Source organism: Zophobas morio, unplaced genomic scaffold (assembly GCF_036711695.1).
Source record: "Zophobas morio isolate AGI-343-1 ecotype UQ-CSIRO unplaced genomic scaffold, CSIRO_AGI_Zmor_V1 ptg000014l, whole genome shotgun sequence".
In the NCBI taxonomy this organism is placed as follows: Eukaryota; Metazoa; Arthropoda; class Insecta; order Coleoptera; family Tenebrionidae; genus Zophobas; species Zophobas morio.
In genome coordinates this window covers 6734198-6755900 of record NW_026972119.1, presented here as the reverse complement: position 1 = coordinate 6755900, position 21703 = coordinate 6734198, and the positions used below count along the sequence as shown (strand labels likewise).

Sequence of the window (21703 nt, the reverse complement as noted above, 5' to 3'; positions counted from 1 at the left end):
TACTAAATATCAAGACTTATATGCAAAAAATAAAGGATATGCAAACTTCATAAAATCCGCTCTCTACACATCAAAGTAATTTCCAGCAAGATAATGTACCCATCCATGTCTTTAAATCCTCCAAAGAGTGATTTACCAATGAAAATATAAAATTGTTACCTTGGCCTATGAAAAAACCTGATCTTAATCTTATTGAAAATGTATGGGCCAATATTGTTCGCAATGTGTATAAAAGTGTGAAGCAATATTCGACAGTTAACGTACTCAGACACGCTATTTTGAATGTTTGGGGTAGATTATCTCTGCATTTATTCGATTTGATGAAAAAACGAGTGTAGGTACAAACTCGTTGGCGTCAATAGAGGCTACATTGGTCATTAATTTATTTAATTTTGGTAGGTACATGTATTGCAAGTGTGATAATATATATATTGGCACTGCAAAATTGATTTCTTTTGTTCTTTTTTAATAAGCTGTGCCAAGTAAATTGTTTTGACTGTCGTTTCAATACTTTTGAAAAAGAACATTAGGTATCACTATGTATTATTATTGTTATTATTAATTATTACTCCAGTTTTAAGTTTCACATAATCAATGGTTAGAGAGCCACTTATCGTCGTTAGCCACATACTTATCAAAATTAATTTTGAAACTTAAGAGAGACATAATTAGGCAGAAAATTCCAAAGATTGAAAATTCTATTAGTCGAAAAATATTGTCGAATTAAGGATCGGAAGGATTCTTTGTATAGCTTATAACAGTAGCCTTGCGTTTTTGTTCTAACATTTAAAACGTAAATATGATTAATAGGAGACCCTATGTTAGTTAGTGCTAAAAATGTAGTTATAATATCACCCGGAGCTGGCAGTATGTAGCTGTTGGTAAATTCATCAATGAAAGCCTTTGCTCAAAGGAGGGTTGCCTAATACCAAAGGGTATAAGTGTAATACGTGTCTGAACACCCTCTAAAAGCCAGCACATGGTACCACACAGAGTTGTCAAACTCCAAAATAGGTCTAATATACCCAGGATAAGGTTTAACAACCGTCAACATATTAGTTTTTTGGAAAGCCTTAGTAATTAGATATACAATTCTGTTCGTTTTTTTTACAACCTATAAGTTATTTGAGAAAATCAAGAGGTCAGATGTAATACTTAATTATACCTAAATCTGAGACAGAATCTACTTCAACTGAAGGTACCTCATTGATGGAATAATCAAGCATTGAGTTGTTCCATCCTAATATGTTTATTCAAGTTTAAAGGTATTAATCATTTTTTGCCCCATAAAATTATTTTCTTAATATCACTCAATAACAGTCCATGGTTTTTACTATGAATTTTAATATCATCGGCGTAAAATGAGATCGGGGACGAAATATCATTCTTTAAATCAGCAGAATTTATCAGAAATAAAAGAGGACCCCGAATGGAACCTTGAAGATCCCCATTTAATACTTGTCGGTTCGCACTCAAACTCAAAAAGGAGTCAATCTACTGAAGCCATAATGTGATAACTTAAGTAGTAAGCGTTTTTAGGCACCCAATCGAAGACCTTCGCAAAATCAAAATAGATGACATCAACAAAGCTTCCATTGTCAACATAATAATTTGGTGGACACAAATTTACCCTGCACGAAGCCATGTTGCTCAACTGGAATTGTGTTATGCGTTTGAAGAAATTGACGAAGGTTGTCGCATATAATTGCTTCCATTATTATTTGTACCACTAGTGACGTCAAACTGATTGGACGATAGTTTGAAGGTAGAATTTTGTTATCTTTTTTGTAAATAGACTTAACAATTGCCAATTTACAATCATCAGGCAATATTGCAGGGCTAAGGGAATCAGTCATACTTAAAGGTTTGGTTAAGCAATCACATTTTTTCAAAATAGTAGCGGAAATACCATCAGTTCCAGGAGAAGTGGTCTTTTTCATCGTCGTAATTATTTTCCTAACACTTACCTCCTCATTAATTAGTAGCGTACGTCCTCTGTTTCCAGTTGTTATATTTTATACAACAACTTTATTTTGAACGAATACAGCACACCAGCGAAAACTACTACATTCTGCTATTATGTTAAACCCATCAACTAAAAAAATGGGAAATTTTGATTCTTATTTTTATAAACTGGAATATTTAATTACTGCATTAATTGAACTACATTAAAAAACGAAAAAAAGGAAGCTTTAATAAGAAAAAGTTTCATATCGACATCTCGATCTTCAAGACTACTGTTATCATCCTCATTTCCACTCTCACTATGATCCGAATTATTAACATCAACAATAATTTCATTCTGCTCTGAAATATCTTATATTTTTTCATTTTCCCAAGCATAATTTGTTATTTTATCATTAAGTTTAACGTAATTGTTCCAATGCACAGCCGGAATTTGATCAATCACATTTTGCTAAGTTGCACAAACATCATTAGGGGAAGAGCTGGTTCTTGGAATGATCTTATTATAAGTTCTTTTAACTTCCGACCATGCCATTTCAAGAGCGTTGAAGTGACAATGGTAAGGTGGCAGCCTCAATACCCTATGTCCATGATGTTGGGCGTATAAAACTAAACGATAACGTTTTTGGGGTTGTTTGTTAGCCAATATTCCCCAGGTTTGGTCTTTCATGGACTTGGGTGGAAAATCAATCCCATTTTTATTTAAATATGCTATCATTTTTGTCTTTGTCCAACTGTTTCGAGGAATTTCTTCCTACAAATAAAGTAAAGTTCTATTACAATATATGAATACCTATGAAGACTAAATTGACACCTCAGGTCTACTTTAATAACTTGCTGTTCTTTGAACCATTTTTCAAAATTTTCCTGGTTCGTGTTATCATGATAGTCTCTATATTTGCTATTAGCTTTAAAAATTGAAGAGGTTCCTTCAATAAAACCGTTTTCTCCAGTTTTTGCAGTAGCAGTGTTTATTGAACCGTCTTGCCATATCTTTTTGCATATGCTACCCTTACTAAATACCCAAGTTCTATCAAGAAAAAGAGGTTCATATACATTTTTTCTTTTGTGTGGTGGTATTCACGTAAAAATTTTGTTTTTTTTTTAAATTTAACTGAAGGCCGTTCCATCAAAAATAATCTGTTACTTTTCTTTTTTCATTTGAAACCATTTTTCCTTATCCAGTTGGTTACTGATCTAGGACGTTAAAATCGGGAATCTCTTGATCAGAGAGCCGTATTTAATGTTAAAATTAAGTTCGAATAAGAGACGATAATAAGATCAAGTAAAGACGGTTGTTGATGCAGTCGAAATCTTGTAGGTTCGTCAACTAGCTGGATTTAAGTGGATTTTAGCATCAAATTTTGCATAGCTGTTCTGAAGTAGTAGGTGTATTTAAAAAGGCAGCTGGTCATGACAAATTTGACAAATTTAAATCCCCCAAAAAATTATTAAATTTAGCTAAAATGGAGCAATTATTTGTATAAAGCACAGATGGGGTAAACAATTCGCGAATAATATCTTCTTGGTCGATTTTAAATTTTAAATTGGGTGGAACAGTAACATCAATGAGAATGGCTTCATTAGTGGGTTTCTTTATAATTATGATATCCGGTATGTTAAAGGCATTTATCAGTTCGTCGACTGTTATTTGATTATTATCATTCGTTGGTGTATTTGTGGATGGTTTACCGGGAATATGAGGAAGTATTAGGTCTTGTGACCAAAGTTTCGATCAAAAAGTAGTTACCTCCTACGAACTGGAATAATTTTTCAATGTTAAAAAACTGAGCGTTATGAATTATAATTATAATATTTTCAAACGATCAAGTAATCAATATTAAAAAATTAAAATTGTTTGAAAAATTGAATAGCGAACCGTCATACCAGGCTTTATATGCACTTACACATCAGTTCCTGATCGGCAACGGTTGTTTCAAGTGTAAGTAATAAAAGCCAAGCAGAACAATCACAATTATAATTTCATGCCATACCTACAAGGCAAGAGCTGCTCACAAAGAAAGCAAAAGAATAAAATATCACTTTTTAAGTTTCTTATACATGAAATCAATCTCTGCACACGTCTTGGCGATTTTAATCCGGTCGAATTGAAGTTGGACGTTTTACCTTTCTCGCTTATTATTTTGAAATTGACCATATCGTATAAAAAAGTCGTGTGACAGTAGTCAAGAGCGCGTGGGTTGTTGGTCAGTTAACTCGGGCCAAGCAGTTGCGTGCCTGTCTAGAACACGGACCCCGTATCTGACATGCGAGGGTCAGGAAATAAAGTAAAACTACGCCAGTTGAATTATTCCCAAAGTTTCAGTCGATGACAACGCATTATTTTTAAAGTGGCTGCTCTTACAGCTCTTGTTTAATTAAAATTAAGCGAAAAGGGAGCTGTTGTTGTTTTCCGGGTAAATTTTTCTTGTCGTTGGCATAATGAAGTCGGAGGTTTGGGAAAATGAACGACTTGACGTGCTGCTAGTAGCATGACACTAATTTAGCTGTCAAAGAACTGCATTCCATAAACGGCAAGTAACGGATGGTCGTGAATGAGCGGAGATGATGTCATGCTGGCAAAAATTTGTAGGATTTTTGTGCGTTGTTTGAGTTGTTAGCTGTCCTTTTTTTGCTTCAGCTTGTAAATAAAAACGTGTATGGCTACTTAACTGGTAATAATTCTGTCAGGAAAAGTTTAAAAATCGAGACGTTTTAACGAAGTCCATGACGCTCCAACGATACTACAAGTTTTGTACGTACAACGAAATTTGCTCCAGCTGATAATAACGTACACAAACGTCATAATAAGTGGTTTTCGAACAATTTTTTTTTAGTTTCACTATCTTTTTCTTGTCTTTGAACTTCCCTCATTATTGGGGAAAGTGCTACTACTGATTTGTATCTCGATAAATGAGGTTTAGGGGTTCTTTCATTGAAAAATTTTAAGTGTGCTGCCCAAATACTTCATCCGCGTTATTTTTACTGTAAATGAGAAAATTTGCATGTTGAAATCACATTTCACAAGTGGAACAAAAATTAGTGGATCAAAGATCGTAGATTCAGTATTTTTTTTATAAATATCTTTAGGAAACCCTAAAACTGGATTCATTATGACGTGTTTGATCAAATAATTTCTCATGATATTGGTAGAATATTCGGACGGATACATACAACGCGACACGGCATATTTTTTTTTATTTAGGATATGTAACTAAAAAAGCACTAAACCCAGTAGATTAACCTAATTGGAAATATTGTATGGTTTATTGAAAATGTTGTATGTCAGGTAGTTCATGCTAATGTTAATGTTCTCAGGACGATTTATTAAAGTCTTACGGCTGCGATCTAACCGACATTTTTCATCCACACGGACGTATTTTTAATAGGCTATTTGGTCAAATTTTTGTAAATAAAATTGGCGTATTTGAAATTCAAATTATAACTTTTTAATTCGTTGAAGAACGACTGTCACGTCGTATTTTTATAAAATGGTAACACTGAAATCAGAAAAACACAAAAAATTATCAACACTGATCATCTTTAGTTGAAAAGTTGTTGAGTTCTTGTTGTAGTCCCACTTTCTCGGGTTACAAAACAGTAAAAAGTAGAAGTCAGGACTAGAGCTCTTTCCATGTAGAAGAAGTGGGAGGATAATTTTACGAGATTTTCTACGATAATTTTAAAGGTCGAAACCAACGTTTGCTTATAGTGATTTGATAAGAAATATATGAGAATGTGTTATGACTTTGCTTTGTTTCAAGCAGTTCTTCCATGACGATTCGTTATGATATTTTTATTATACGTTATAAATTAGCAAATGATTTAAAATATCTTAAAAAGTTGATTTCAAGTTTTAAAAACATAGTTTTGGTGATATATATTTTTATTTTAATTGGAGTGTGAACGAGCCGATAATGTACAATACAAATGAGTAATTTCACACACAAGAAAATTAGGTTACAAAACTGCGCAAGAAAAAATGCAAGAATAAAGTAATTTTTTGTATAATCTTACAATGATTATAGGAATAACTAAAGGAAAGATGCACCATCTTGACAACACACAGTGCGATGTAGATATAAAAACTCATAGTTTTATTTATTTACACCTATTTATTTACTACTAGTCCAGAATCAACTTATGATATGGACACGTCAGAATGTAGGAAATCATACATTACAGCGAAATTTATAATTTAAAATCCATCGCCAATATGCGAATTGCTTTTTTTGGACTCTAAAGATCCTTATGGCATAACCAGAATTTCGCCATAAGATTGTACCATAAGAGAGAAGCGAATGGAAATTAGAATGATAAAATGTTTCTGCAATGGAACTGGAACAAGACATGAGGAGTTTCTTCAACTGAAAAAGTACAGGATTAAGTTTAGCCGCTAAATGGTCGATGTGACTATGCCAAGTAAGCTTCCCGTCCAAAACAAAACTAAGTAGAGTAACACAATTTGGATGATCAGAGGAAGTATGCTCTGCTGCTAAAGAAAATATTGTTTTGATTTTTCTCCTCGTTCATGGTAAGTTGATTTAACGTCAACCAGTTAGCGGCCAATTTTAGTGAATTCTTCGACAGGTGGTTTATATCCTCAATTTTAGCCGCATCTAATAATGTGGTATCGTCTGCGAATAAGATCTTACCCATGGAAGGTACATAATGTGGCAGATCATTGATATATACCAGGAAAAATAAGGCACCTAATATCGAGCCCTGTGGTACTCCAATGATGAATCTTTTTTTAGATGAGAATTTCCCTTTTTCTACAACACATTGCCGTCTATTTTGAAAATATGATCTTATCAAATCTAATGACAGGCCTCTTATCCCGTACCTATACAATTTATCTAACAGGTGATTGTGTGGAAAGCAATCGAATGCCTTACTTAAGTCTAACAGAGTTGCCTGGGTAATAAGCCTATTCTCATTATTTGTATGAATTTCGTCAAAGAGATCTACCATTGCTATGGTCGTAGATAAACCCTTCCGAAAACCAAACTGTTCTTTAGCAAATAAGTTGTTTAATTCTAAGAAATCTACCATGCGAATCTTAATAATATTTTCAAATATTTTGGAGAAGACTGGCAATATGGACATGAGACGATAGCTTTTGCAGCAATTTTTGTCTCCTTTCTTATATTTACATAGCTATAGTTTTAGAATTTTTAAGACATTGAGGAAAATACATTTATTAAACAGAAAAGTTAAATAATTTATGATCATGGGACCGACGGATTTAATGACAATAGAGTTGAAGTCATATATAGGTATACAAAAACAGCTTAGACTTAAAAATTTATGTCGCCAACCTGTTTGGGTAAATTGAAAATACCTAACTTGATTAAAATATTTGTGAAAATCATAACATAATTATTTTTTTACGAATTAGTAGGTACTTATCGTGTTTTTATTTTTAGTTACTTTCATGATAACTGTAAGTAGTTTTACGATTTCATTTAAAAATAATAAAGTAATGACTTTATCAAACACGGCAATTTTATTAACAGAAGTAGGACAAACTACCAGTGCACTATTTTATAGATTCAGATATCTCAGAATAGATTTTTTTAATGAAATCTAGGTAAATAATTTTGTTTATAAGCGTCGGAAAGGAAAATTTGATATTAAAAAAAAACTGCTTACGAGCAGAAAGCTATCCTATAATTACAATGTTCTTTATTACACTTGTTTGTGCAATTTAAGCCATTTTAAAAATTCTGAAAAGCCACTGTAAGTAACTTTGTAGGTCTATAAGGGCACTGAAAACACTTTAGTAAAATAGTGTTCAGTTAATTATTTGTTTTATGTAAGTAAAATTACCAGTTTTTCCCCCACGAAACAAAAAATATCATCTTCCGATCTAAAAAAATTGATGAGAAAACCAGTAAAACTTTAGGTGGATGGAAGGAAACAAAGATTTACATAAATAAATTAATATTAATATACAGAACGAGTCATTAAGCACGCGACAAGGAAAGTCAACAAAGACCAGTCACCCAGTTTTCCAACTAGGTAACAATTTTTTTTTAATAAAACCCCTGCATGATTTTATATGTCCTAATTGGCTTTTATTTTACAAGCATATTTAATTTTCAAAATTTCATTGCGACGTTGCCACATTATTAAATTCTTTTATTTTAGTTTTTGACAACCCAGAGACTCATAAAAAATATAGTAAGGTTATTTCTAAAATTTTTAATAGACGTGCCAAAATATCGAGAATTTTGCGTATGAAAAGATGCTCTGTATACTAATACTCAACTTTAATAATAACAATGTTAAAAATGAGCCTAATTGATTTTTTGTGAACTTTTCCATTGCTAAAAAAAATTCAAAATGTCAGAACGGAATTTCAAAAATAACATAGGTATGCAAAAAAATCGACCGAACAAACTAATTAGTAATCGAATCATCAAAAATGGAGGATACTTTTTAATAAAATCAGTGTGATCGTATAAGGAAAATTGGTAGAAGATTAATTACATTTTTTAAACAAATAAATTAAATATACAGAGTGTTATTGAAAGGTACGTACAACAAAATGCACAGTTCTTCGGGAAGTTTAAGAAGTCTGAAAAACTTATTTTGTGTTATCAAAATTATAAGGGAAAAATTAACCCTTACCCAAGCTTTTTAGACGCTACTGAAGGATAAATAGGTGAAATTAATTTATTTTAGTAAATCCTAACAACTGTAACAATAAAACTTTTGTCAAGACTAAATGATGCTATAGAAACGAAAGATGAATATCAGAGGCGTACGAATTTGGACATAAATTTTAATAATTTTTATCTCCAAAAGGAGAATACTTTTCCCTGAACTTTTTTAACTTTTAGCACCCATACTTGGAGACCAATTGCCGATTTTATTTTGAACGTACCTTTTAATAACACGCTGTATATAAAATTCCTGAAGTTCAAGCCGCTTGAATCGAGTACTCCCACACAACGTTTACATACAATGGAAACGCCATTTCTGAGTGAATACGCAAATAGAGTTTTTAAAGCAGTAAGTAAAACAACATTAATAAATTGATGTAAAATCTAAATTAAAGTTAAAAATCAGTTTATAAGGCTTTGTTTTTGCATTTTTAAGTGTTTGTTTCAAATAAGTATTAGGTTTAGAAAATTATCGACAATTACAATTAAATTTGTTGAGAACTTTTCTATGACGTATGTAGCTTTAGAGGCGTTAGACATATCATTTCAGGGAAGAGATACGGTGTCAATTCCAAGGATGACTCGATTTCAATTTTTTTCTATATTTAATAATTAATGAAACATCAAGAACTTCGCTCTAATGATTCACCTTGTTGTATACAAATACCTACATAATAGATATCGCAGATCTGTGATTGTGATTAGAATTAGGTACTATACAGAAACCGCTCATCGAAAATGTACTTAAAAGATAGACAGAACAAACATAGATTTTCTAGAAATGAAGGAATTAGGTAATATTATTCAAATCTTTTCGCAGAAATTTGTTTATTTTTCTAAATATTTTATTTTAATAAATAGAGAAGAAAACACTATTGAAATTATAACTGACAGTAGGAAAGGAATCCTGAGATATACTTCATTAAATAAATTCGCGAAGCGGAAGTTCGTTATGTGGATAAGATAAAAAATGAAAACTTATCGAGTAAAGCACGACGTAATATAATAAAATCTTTGTTTAATTCCTAGCTAGACATTTTTGTGTAGGTGACGGTTTTATTTTAGTTATACAAATAATGACATATCAAGTTTAAAAGCAATTACTTCAACAAAAGAAAAATATTAAATAAACAAAACAACGATAAAATCATAATTTACAACCTAACTTGACACGTTTTCTGTAGGTTTAAGATTTAGCGATTCATCTTATTTTTAGAATGATATAAGTAATTTATGACAATTAAATGATCAAAAATCTGTCATCGGAACTGGCTTTAGTTGACGGGGCCTGCTATAAATCATACCTAGTACTAAATATATACCTAGATCCAATATTAGAAAATAAACACAACGACATTATGATACAATGGTAAAGTGATGTAGGAGATAAGATTAAAAACATTTTTCAAATAAAAAGGAGCACTTAAAACATCCGCGTTTTTACGATCCTTCTCTCATTACATTTGCATATATTTACTTGCAACTACATAATGGTATGCAGCGTCAGTGTGTGCAGAAAGTGATTAGCGTTAAAGTATGAGTATAGTTAATTATAAAATGCAGAAATATTTAAATTATTTGGACTAGAAATTGACGAGCGGGACTTTTATGTAGCAAGGTACGTGCGTGAAACTGCAAAACAATAAAATTTTAATTCATATTCATAACCAAGTCGTAAAAACCTCCCTAATTTCTCGCTTTCCCCTGCATACAACATACCTCAGAACAATGTTGCAAGCATTGCTATTCTAATGTTCTTGTTCTCCTTGTAAATTTCATTTAGTGAAATCGATTATGCATGCCATGTCAGATCTCGGTCGGTGATAAGTACACTTGACCCTTACGTAAATTGCCCCTTGCGTACTCTACACATGACACCCGATCAATTTGTGGTGTTACACTCATCGCTTAATTATACCATCGAAGAGATCTACTTATCTTATACATTTAATTATGTTAATTTGTTAAGTAGGTACTGGCACATTCTGCGATACCAGACGGTTTGCATTCTTCGAAGCTACTTGTGAGATCTGTGTCGTAACCGTTAGATATGTAAAAAGTAGTTTAATTAATTTTTAGCAATGTTGGTTGTCCTCTGCTAAAAATATGTCAACTGTTAATTTGACAAAGTCATCACTTTAGTTTAGGAAGGACAGATTTAGAATTTTAATGACATCGGTGAGTTTGCGGAATGTGTAATAAAAACAGTAGATCGCCGCGCCGTTAGAAGATTTCTACCTCCGCTTATTATTAACACATTGTATACGAAGTGTATGGATGTTTTACCTAAAATGGTTTTTAACGTATTTTAAATTAATTAGTTAAAAGTATGCAAACTTACGTGTATTTTTCTTTTCAGACGCAGTACTATGGAATTCAGGCGAGTTTTATTTAATAATTTTTTGAAATGACGTCAATACAAGGTTGCTAAAAAGTATTGAAAAACAGTTGAATATCTCGGGTATAGTTAGTTGGATCTTCTTGAAATTTGGGTTATACTTTTAGAAATACTTAAACTCTATTTTCTGTACTTTAAACTTGTAGTAACAGTACCCTCAAAAAATTAATATTTAGTCCATTGTAGGCCCCTTTTTCATTAACGGAAATTTAACGTCTAGTTCCAACAAGATGGAGCACCACCTCACTTCGGACGTCAAGTACTACATTACTTGAATGAAACTTTTCCTGGAAGGTGCATAGGGCGAAAGGAAGCAGTTGAGTAGCCAGCTAGGTCACGCGATTTAACCCACTTGATTTTTTCTGTGGAGCTATGTAAAAAATCCAGTTTATGTTAATAGATCACAAAGCATCAAAGAACTCCAAGAAAGAACATTAAATGTGATTGCTGATATTCTTTTTAATATTTTGGGAAAAAATAAAATAATGCATGCGTTACATTTCTGAAATCAGAAAAAAATGCAATATTTAAAAACGGAACATTTGACCACTAGTGCAATTTAAAAAAAATCAAGTTAACCCTGTATCCCAAAAAAAGAAGTATAAAATTTGAAAAAAATGCAGACAGCCCAAATTTCAAAAAGATTCAATAAACCGTTCTCGCGATTTCAACTGTTTCCATATTTTTTAGCGACCCTGTATGTACTTAAATATTAATACTATGTAGAACTAAGTGTAAATTAACTAACTATTTATTTATCAACAAATGTTTATTTAAAAGTTTTTTGAGATGACGTCATCAGTTTCCTGGAAGTGATAAATAAATTAATAGATGGTATAAACAAAAGTAAAAGAGTAGGTAAAATGTTTTACACATTTCAGTTAAATTTACTTAATAATAAAGTAAGATGAATGATGTCACCAAGATGTGGACGATATTTATTTAATTCCACGAGACTGGCATTGTCCTGGAGTGTCAACAAATGTCCATGTGAGCAAATATTATTTATATCAGTGTGTGTATATAGTGGGTTTTATGAATATTAACATGTCTAGGATTAGTCGTCACCTTGAGATCCAAAAATATAGTTTTTGACATTTACATCAATCTCGCAAACATGGTTGACACCATGGTGTGGCATTGTAAACCACAGACTTTTCGACAGTATAGCAAAATACAAAAGTGTACTTAATATTATTTAAAAAAATCGTGCAAGGGCACAAATAAATTTTTTATGCCATAGCACTACGCCAGCCGTAAATTTAAAAGTACACGATTAAAACCTACTTAATTTAGATATAATTAAAGTAAATTAGAGTAAGATAAAATAAAGTAAATAATATTTATATTCAAATATCAGTAGATACACATTGGAAATACCAATTATATATTATTTATGTTACAAAGTAACCTAAATTAGGCATAACGATTGAACAGTTAATCACTGAATTAAATAGGTAAAGCAATTATCAAAACCATTCGTTATCTTGCGAATGAATTGTTTAAACTGATGTTTTAATTGTTGTTTTGATGCCAAGCATTTGAAAACAACCAAGAGTAACCAGTATACTTTATTTTTCACGGTATATTTTCAGATGGAACAATAAAATTATCAACACTATATGCATATTACATACCTCGTAGAAGAAAATGGGAATTACATAGCTTTTTAACTGTGAAATCAGTAGAAGAGCGTAATAATCCGGCGTACTGAATACGGCACTGTTGGTCAATTTACTTCTCTGGCTGTCAACCACTATATTTGCAAAATAAATAATAAATAAAACAACGAAAAAGAGCGATAAAAATTGGCAAATTATTTCTCCATTCTGCAGCGAGTCGGTCTTATAATCGCGTCATTACAATTAGTCATAAGAGTCATTAGCGTCACCAGTAATTATGACTGTCACGTGATTTAACCTCACTTTTTCGTTTTTTCTAATAATAATTTACTGTGCGTGGAAAATGAAGGTGAGTCAGCATGGAAGTTTTGATATCACACCCGTTCTGCGTTTCTATTGTCAATTTATAAAGCAATATGGGTGAATGAAAACTGGTCTAAAGTTATTGAGATAGAACTTTCCTTGCTCGTGAAGCATAATCATTTCTGCATGTGTGTTAGGACATGCTTTTTAATATAGATTCATTTAGTATTCTGTATACTGTTGTATGAATTTTAAAGAAATTAAAAGGATTCAATTTTGAAATAGCTAATGGAATGGGTTTCTATGAAAACTGCATTGATTTATAATAATTTCATTGTGTTTGGACATCCCTGGTAGCAGTTGCAGAAACTAAATTAGAAAAATCAGTTGAGACATTCTGTATAAACAATTCTAAAACATAAACATACAATGAAAACAAATCCAGCAACACAATTTGGGCCATGCTTTTTAATAAATATTTATTTAATGCAACTAAAGATAAATTCTAAAATTTGATTCTAAAAATTGTTTTTCTGCGGTCACCCGTGTGGCAGACAATAAGAATATGGATAATTTGTAATTTTTACCGACCTACACATACACATCATTTCTGGTATCATGTTTCTTAAAATTTATATTGCAAATAAGTAAATAATACTAAAAAATTGCAAATTTAAGAAACGATACGAATTAATTGTTACTGATATACAAATGTTTCGTGTTTAAATCATTTAATTTATATATTATAGTTTCGTCGGCTGCAGAATATTATTATGGAACAAACGACAAGAAATAAAAACTTTAACGGCTCGTAGAACTTTAGTACTCTACGGTACATTCATTCCAATTTAGTTAATTTTAACCATCAACGTTCAAACTTATTTGCGATTTACTTAACTATTCCAGTTAAATTTAAATAACATTCCTCAAAAGTAAATGATACCATTACTGTAAATGATAAAATTAGCGCAACACTTTTGATGTAAAGCAGTTTAACAAGTAGATTAAATAAGAGTAATTTAACGTTATCGTTTATCCAATTATATAAAAACTGAACTGCATTTTTAACAACGGTCGATGTTTTGACAAGCATAAAAGCTATACCTACGTATATTTTATTTAAATTAGTTTGTACTCGGAATTACGTTTATGTTATTTTTATTACTATAATTCTTTTCTTGATTACAATAGGTATGTAAGTAATTATTTAGATTTGTCCTATTATTAGGGTAACCTGTTGGACAATAAACTATTATGATTATTATTATTAAACTATTATTATTAAAATAGGTCAGACTATTTTTTCCAAAAATTTTGCGTTTGCAAGTTGTTTTATATTTTTTCACATAAAGCCCAATAGACACACACTGAAATATATCTACTACACTTATCTCGAGAGACTTAGTAGCTATAGAAACAACAACTGCAAATGTAGTAGGTACCTAAGTTATATTCAAGATGGATTTTGAATACAAGAATTATAAAATGTGTAATATTTCAAAATAGACTCACATATACAAACATCCTGACACCAAAATTGTCTCTTATTTCTTATTCCAAGTTTGTAAACCTATGTTGAATTAAATAACAATAAAATACTTATGTAAATATCGGCATTGCGAAATTTGTTGAGTCTCATTAAAAATCTCAAGTCTATTTTCTAATGGAAGAAGTGGGAATTACAGAATTTCGATGTATCTCAATTGGTTTTTGATATGTGTTTAATACCCCTTATGTTCGAAACAAAAAATTATTTCGTGTTATGTGTTAAAAGTTTGAAAATTATAGTAGACCAAAAGCTATAAGGTGATATGGCCATCATAAAATCATCTCATTGTGTGGAAGTTAAGTTGTTTATAATAGAAAGGGTTTTAGGGTCGTAAATAACGTGTCCACTGCAGCTCGACCGGCTGTTGTGGTTTCGTTCAGGGGCGGCTTTCACTAAATATGTAAATCCACCACTGCATTATTTCTTTACTACCTGCAGCCGCTGAGGGTTCCGAAATAACCACTTTGAAAGCCGGCCCTGTTAAATGTGAACAAGAAATGTTTAGAAGACGATTTACTGCCAACCGGTAAGCTTAGTGCGAACCACACAAAGGGGGTATTTAATTGGGGTCAACTACTTTTATGATGGTCATATAACCTTATAGCTTTTGGACTAGTATATAATTTATTTTAGTTTTTCTCTGCACCAAAATACTTCTGCTTTGGTTGTCTGACAATATGGACAATAATTCCAACAACTTTTTGACAAGAAAGTGCGTAATAAAAATAATGGGTGATCAAAAAGTTTTCAGATTAGAGTCATGAATCAAAGCTATGACAAATATTTCCATGGCCAACTCTAATTTGAAAAATTTTTGATCACCTTTTATTTGCTATGTTATATCGTTGTAATAAAACTGTAGAATACCGTTTAAAATGTAATTACTGTTGTGACAATATTTTGAAATTACTTCACAAACACAGAAACGCACTGTTTAATTTTTTTGACCATGTTGTTTTTACAGGTACCTATAGTAAACGCAAACATTTAGTGCGTTTATGGCTTCACGCCAGTTTATTCACTAGGCCGTCAGAGCCCGATGTTTTAAACCCGCTTGCTGTTAACCTACCTGAAAAGACCTTTTTTGGTAAAAGCACAGGGCAGTACCGTCCCTGACACGTGGCAAGGTTTGCATTTGCTAAATTTTATGAAGGGTCGGCTGTAAAGTACCTTAAACGTCAAAGCCATAAACGCACTAAATGCTTGCATACCTATAGTAAATCTAATATTTAGTTTTATTCAAACAAGAAGGATTTGTTTCAGGAGCTTGGGATGTTCTGTCGATATAAATTTCGACCAATTTTTTTAAGAACGTGAAACCTTCTCGTTAGTCCCAATTGTCTTTTTTAAAAATTTAAAACCTCGAGGGCGTCAAATGTTTTTTTTTAGAATGTGAAACCTTCTCGGGGGTCCCAACTGTCTTTTTTAAAAATGTAAAACAAGAATGTGAAACCTTCTCGAGAGTCCCAAGTGTCTTTTTTTAAGAATATTAAATCTTCTCGGGGTTCGCAACTGTCTTTTTTTAAGAAGGCGAAACCTTCTTTTTTTCTATTTATTACTAGTGTTGGGTTGTGAAGGAACAGTCTGCTACTTTGTCACTGTTCCTCACATGTCACCGTTCCTCGTGGTGACACACGTTTAAAAGTAGCAGTTACTCTGAGGAACAGTCACTTGTATTACAACGGAGTCGAATCACAGAAATACGTGGACCTAACCTACTGGAACTGTATATATGCAATTCAGTGACGGCTTGGAACCATTGCAGACATTTGATATCACATGTGGATGGTATTCGACACTTTCAGTACGTGCTTTATTATATATATTACATATCAGAAAAAATAGTCAATGTCCGCTAATCTACCACTATCCAAGTCAAGTATGTCATCAAATTAAATTATGCAAATGAAAAACATTTTTAAACAACGTTTTTGGTTTTCGTTTGGTTGTATTTTTAACAAATATAAAAAGTGCTGTGGAAAAAATACTTTATACCAAAATGAAATACCTTACTTTTTGTGTTGATTATAGAAATGTAAAAAATAATGTGTATAAAATACTTTCTTTACTTAACTAAAACGGATTTATACATTAAAACTCTGCCTCAAGTCTTAATACATAAAGGTTTCGTGCTGTTGTTATTCCCAGTACGTTTGGAACAGTAGGACTGAGCGCAGTTGGTCGAAGAACAGTGACAGAAAGTAGCTGCTATTTGTAACTGTTACTGTGGTGTCACAGGAACAGTCAGTCACTGTTCCAGAGAAGTAGCAGTTTTTCCCATCACTATTTATTACACTGTGACTAGCATTTTCTATAGTGTTCTTAGTCCATAGAGATTATCACAAAAAAGTAAAATTCTCCAAAATCAAATTTTATAATTTTTCAGAGAAGCAGTATTTCTTGGACTGTATAGTTTTGGAAATTTCATTGTACCCTATAAAATTTTATTGGCAATAACGAGACGGACAGTAGGACAATAGCAAGAGATATTTACAACTTAGGTTGTCGCGTGCCAGTAATCTCCAGATGTTAGAAAGCAGAATAATCCAGGTCCGGACAGGGACCATCGTTAGTCATGAACGGATATGACCATTATTTTATGAGTACAACTACCAAGTAAATGTTCTCAGACAAATTCGAGTGAACTGGTGTGAGCCATAAATACTTATTTCTTACCATTGCACTCCTGTCCGTCTCGTTATCGTCAATAAAATTTTATAGGGTAGAATGAAATTTCCAACACTATGCTTCAGAAGCGATGGAAGTTCTATCGAAATAACTTTCGATCATTTTTTTTTAATAACTTTGCTACAGCAAAATTTTAATCAAAACCAATTTGTTGAATATGTCATAAGCTCATTTGTGGCATAGTGAAATATTAAACAAATTTTCCTAACAACATTTCTGAGACAAGTAAAAAAGTTTTTTGACAAGAGCTGTATTACTCACAGTAATAATTTTGAAAACTTCCTATTGTTGCTGTTAAAGAAATTATATCATTAATTTTATTCAGGTAAGTTTTATTTTTCATTACCTACTGGTAATAATTTATATCTCTCTGTAATATTTGTATAATTAAATTTTATACCTACCTGAAAATTAAATAGCATTGAATTCAAAACAATACTTAACAAACATTTATTTATTCACCCCCTCTAGAAATTTTATGACTTCATTTCAAACAATTGGTTGTTTATGACATGACAAAGCAGAAATAATTTATCATATTTATTTTACCGCCTATTTAGTTTTCAATGGTAAAACTTAGGTATACTTCGCAGATTAATTTAGAATTTTATATGTTTGTTTTGGTCACTATCTCCTGAGAACTTGCTAAATATTCAAATAATTTGCCAGATGTCTTGGTTTACCTGTTCTACCCTAATATCTCAGTTATTTGACAAGAGAGAAGTTTGAAATTTGATGTAATTAATTCATATAAAAAACTGTAACATGGCTAACTATTATATATATTACATCAATTTTTTTAGTTCAGATAGCGTAGTGCATGTTTTCAACTTTTGCATTTTATCAGTGATTAACATTTTTGTGAATATCACTGAAAAGAGAGAAAAAGACACTTTTTGAAATGCTTAGAAGTACACACTCCATTCCGCTAAAAACATTAATGACAACACATTTTTGTCATTTCTCGAAATTTCGGTACCAATTATTCTTCAGTGCACCCACTGTACAGTTTTTGTGTTAGCAGATGTTCCAATTATTTTTTACACTGGGATGCCGCAATTTGAACATTTTTTACAGTAAAATTTATAGCAAAACAATAGATCATTTAAAATATAAAAAAGGTTGTTTTTGCGCTGCCATAGTTGTAATTGACATTTTAGGTTGACACGTGGCGTGTCGCAATGGCAATGAAAAAGGCTCTAGTGTTGCAAAATGCAAACGAGGTATTTAAGCTTTGAAAAAATAAATTGATTATCAAAGCAATTATCTACTACTAATTGATAATCGTGCCTCTAAAGTTATTATAACAAAAAGTGCAATTTAAGCTGTAATCTTACATAGAGGCATTTGTTGACCAAAATTTGGATTGGTAGTAATTTGACAGTTGACACTACTCGGAGGTTTACGTTGTTGACAGTATTTGATGTATTTGGTGATAAATTCAGTAACAACATAATTTCGGTTCAGTAATATTTATTCTTTTAGCGATTGAAAAATATTATTTTTTCAAAAAGGCAGCGCAAAAAATATTGTATAATATTCGTGTGAAAACTTCATTGCATTACAGACTCGACTGCGTCTCGCGTCGTATTCCCGTTCGTAAAGCGATGGACCGTTTTCAACACTTGTAACATAAAAGACTATTTTAAAATTTTACAATATTTTTTTTGTTATCTAAATTAAATTCGTTATAAAAAAGAAAAACAAAAAAATTACAATCGTCAAATGTGGATATTTGAGTGCTTTCAAATAGAACAGTCTGTATTTTATTATTGCATCTTACTCTGATCTTTATTTTCTTTCTTTTCTGGTTAAGTATTTTTACTCTCCAAAGTTAATTGTTTTTCGTAAATTCTCCCTTTTTTAAGAGATAAACCGATATATCAAAAGAAAGAGACCACCAAATATAGTAAGATGAAGTAACAAGATACAGGATATTCCATTTGAAAAAACTGAAATATCGATATTTGAAAATTGTAGAATTTTGTAAAATCACTCGGTATATTTACCTAGAGAATATAATTTGATACCACAACAAAGTACGTAGGTAGGTATTTACCTCATCGTCGAACTTTTTAACACAAATTTTAAAAATAATTTAAAAATTTTAGGGAAATTGAAACATCGTGGCAACCTCGCATCAATTTAAAATTTTTTTATTTTATTGTTATAAAGACTACGGCGAGCATACACACAGTATGTAAAAACATATAGCATATTCTATAAAAAAAAGTCAGTTGTATGATGCCCCAGTGCACTCTTTATAACTATAGTTGAAAATAATTTTAATCTATAGAACCATGTAACTTTGATCTTTAACTCTCTAATAATAATTAATCAGATATCGAACAGAGCGCGCGTAGTGACTCACCCTGTATGACCAAAAAATTAGTAATGTCATCTTAAAAAAAATATGTATTGTAAAATATGGTAAGTATCTTAGATTACTTACCAAAGGTTTTTTAGGTAGGTATGAACAAATAAATAAGCAAAGTTTATGCGCTGAACAAATATAATAAAATAGGTATCTACGGAAAAATAATTTTCTGAAGTTGACAAAAATAAATGTCAGATTAAAAAACTGAAGTTAAAATGCTACGCATATTTATGACATAAATATAAGCATTAACGAAGAGTCATTTCTCTCTAAGTTCCAGTTCAATACAATTTTAACTTTGACTACTGTCCAACTATTTTTTCTTTGTAACTTGTAATTTTTTTTGAAAGTAAAATATTCCTTCAATCTAGTTTTTTCTTTCAAACCACGTCAGACATTATTCTCTGTGGTCCTCTAGATGTGTTAGTTCTTCAAATATTATTAGAAGCATTTTAATAAAAAAAAGATAGAGTTAATTGTTGTTCAAAAAACGTATTAAGATAAGATTAGTAGTATTTAATAAGTGCTATTCCGTTTTACATCATCACTCGGTGTAAGCGAAGCCAAACCGAAATATTTGTAGATTCACACTTCGTGAGAAGTAAAAACATCAGCGGTCGGTTTAAAATTTTCTTTCATTATTCGTGGTATAAAAATAACAATACGAAATTTGCGATCTTTTGCAATGGTTATCTAATGCTTAATTGTGTTATTATTATTACATATATGAACAGTAAAAACTTTAAGTAACACCGGCAGAAGACATTTTCTGGTTTCGTACATCAGCAACATGGGTGACAAGTTTAACGAATATATTAAATTGTCATTAGTATGTTAGAATTTGGAAATAATGAGGCACCCATCTTGCTCCACCTTCCCCTACAATATTTTGCATCTATAAATAGTATGTGTTTATGCTGATTATGCATGGATCGTTGTTTATTTAAAAGTGTGTAAAACAGTATTTTGAAAACTGGAAAATCTTAACAATTTTAATCTAAGTTTAAAAAGTAATTTCCATTACCATAGCTAAAAATAACTTGGATATAATTTATTCGAAAGTCAATCACTGTGTATATTTTTTACCAAAAACTCACCTGTTGGTTTAGGTACGTTCCGTTTGACTTGCATCCACTTATACGTCGGTAACACTGGCTGAGGTTGAGGAACCGAACTCAAGTTGTGCATGACGTGCTGTCGCATCCTCCCATCACCCTGCATCCCATCGTCCTTATACCTATGCAAATGCTGAAATTCCATGCACGAAGAACTCGTCTGTGCATTAGCAACAATATGCGAGTGATAATTGGCATCAACCTCAAGTTGATACTTGTTCTCGTGAAGAAAATGGTGCTGTTGATGGCCGTCGCTAACTTCCTCGTGGTGTCTGATCAACATGTTATCATGGGTCCTCTGATGGTAAGCGTCGTTGTAGCTGTTCTGATTGATCGATGGATACATCGGGTTCCCATTAGACCCACCGTAGTCCAGGTTGGTGTAGCTCAACCCCGTCTCCGTGTTGATAATGGGGTTGTCTTGGGGGATGGGCTGGTGGTGGTAGTACAAAGTACCGTCTTGGGGCGAAGGAGGAGTCTCTTCGGTGGAGTAGAGATAAGGCTCTTCGTAGTGGTAGTTGGAGTAGTGCGGGAGCTGGGGGGCGTTGGAGGAAATGTCACTCGAGTAGTTGTAGTAGTTCGTGTCCGAAGGGTTGTAAGCCCCATGTTGACTGTGATGGCCGTACATACCAATGTCCATCATCATCATTTCGCACATCAAGTGTCCACTGCACAGAAACACGTCACATGGCAAGACCGCTTGCACGGGCCACTCGATTGTTTATGCTGGCAGAGGAGAGCAGCCTACTGCGATGTGTGTCAAGGGGCGGGGCCAGCGCGCGCTACCGGCGCTGGACCAATCGGGGAGCGGCCCCACGGAGATGATTTGATGCTGCGTGAGGGATTGGTCTGGATCCAGCCATCATTGTGCTCCTTTATGTTGGAACATTTCAATCCCGGTGAATGTTACAAGTGTCAGCTACTGTGTGTGACATGACAGCTCTCCTTGTATTGTTCGCATGTGGCGTTCCTAATGGGCTGCGGCGCAGATAGTTATCGACTTATTCATATGCAT

At 32.3% G+C, this 21703-nt stretch overlaps 1 protein-coding gene across 1 annotated transcript in view; it reads right to left on the bottom strand.

The window, feature by feature from the left end:
- Positions 1 to 21401, bottom strand: part of LOC135129225 (homeobox protein Hox-A1) — a 59636-nt gene extending 38235 nt beyond the window's left edge. The window contains exon 1 of the mRNA XM_064056366.1: positions 20671 to 21401. Coding sequence (XP_063912436.1) covers positions 20671 to 21346 — 676 coding nt within the window. The 5' untranslated portion in view covers positions 21347 to 21401. The remainder of the gene's footprint in view (positions 1 to 20670) is intronic.
- Between the last annotated feature and the right edge of the window lie 302 nt (positions 21402 to 21703).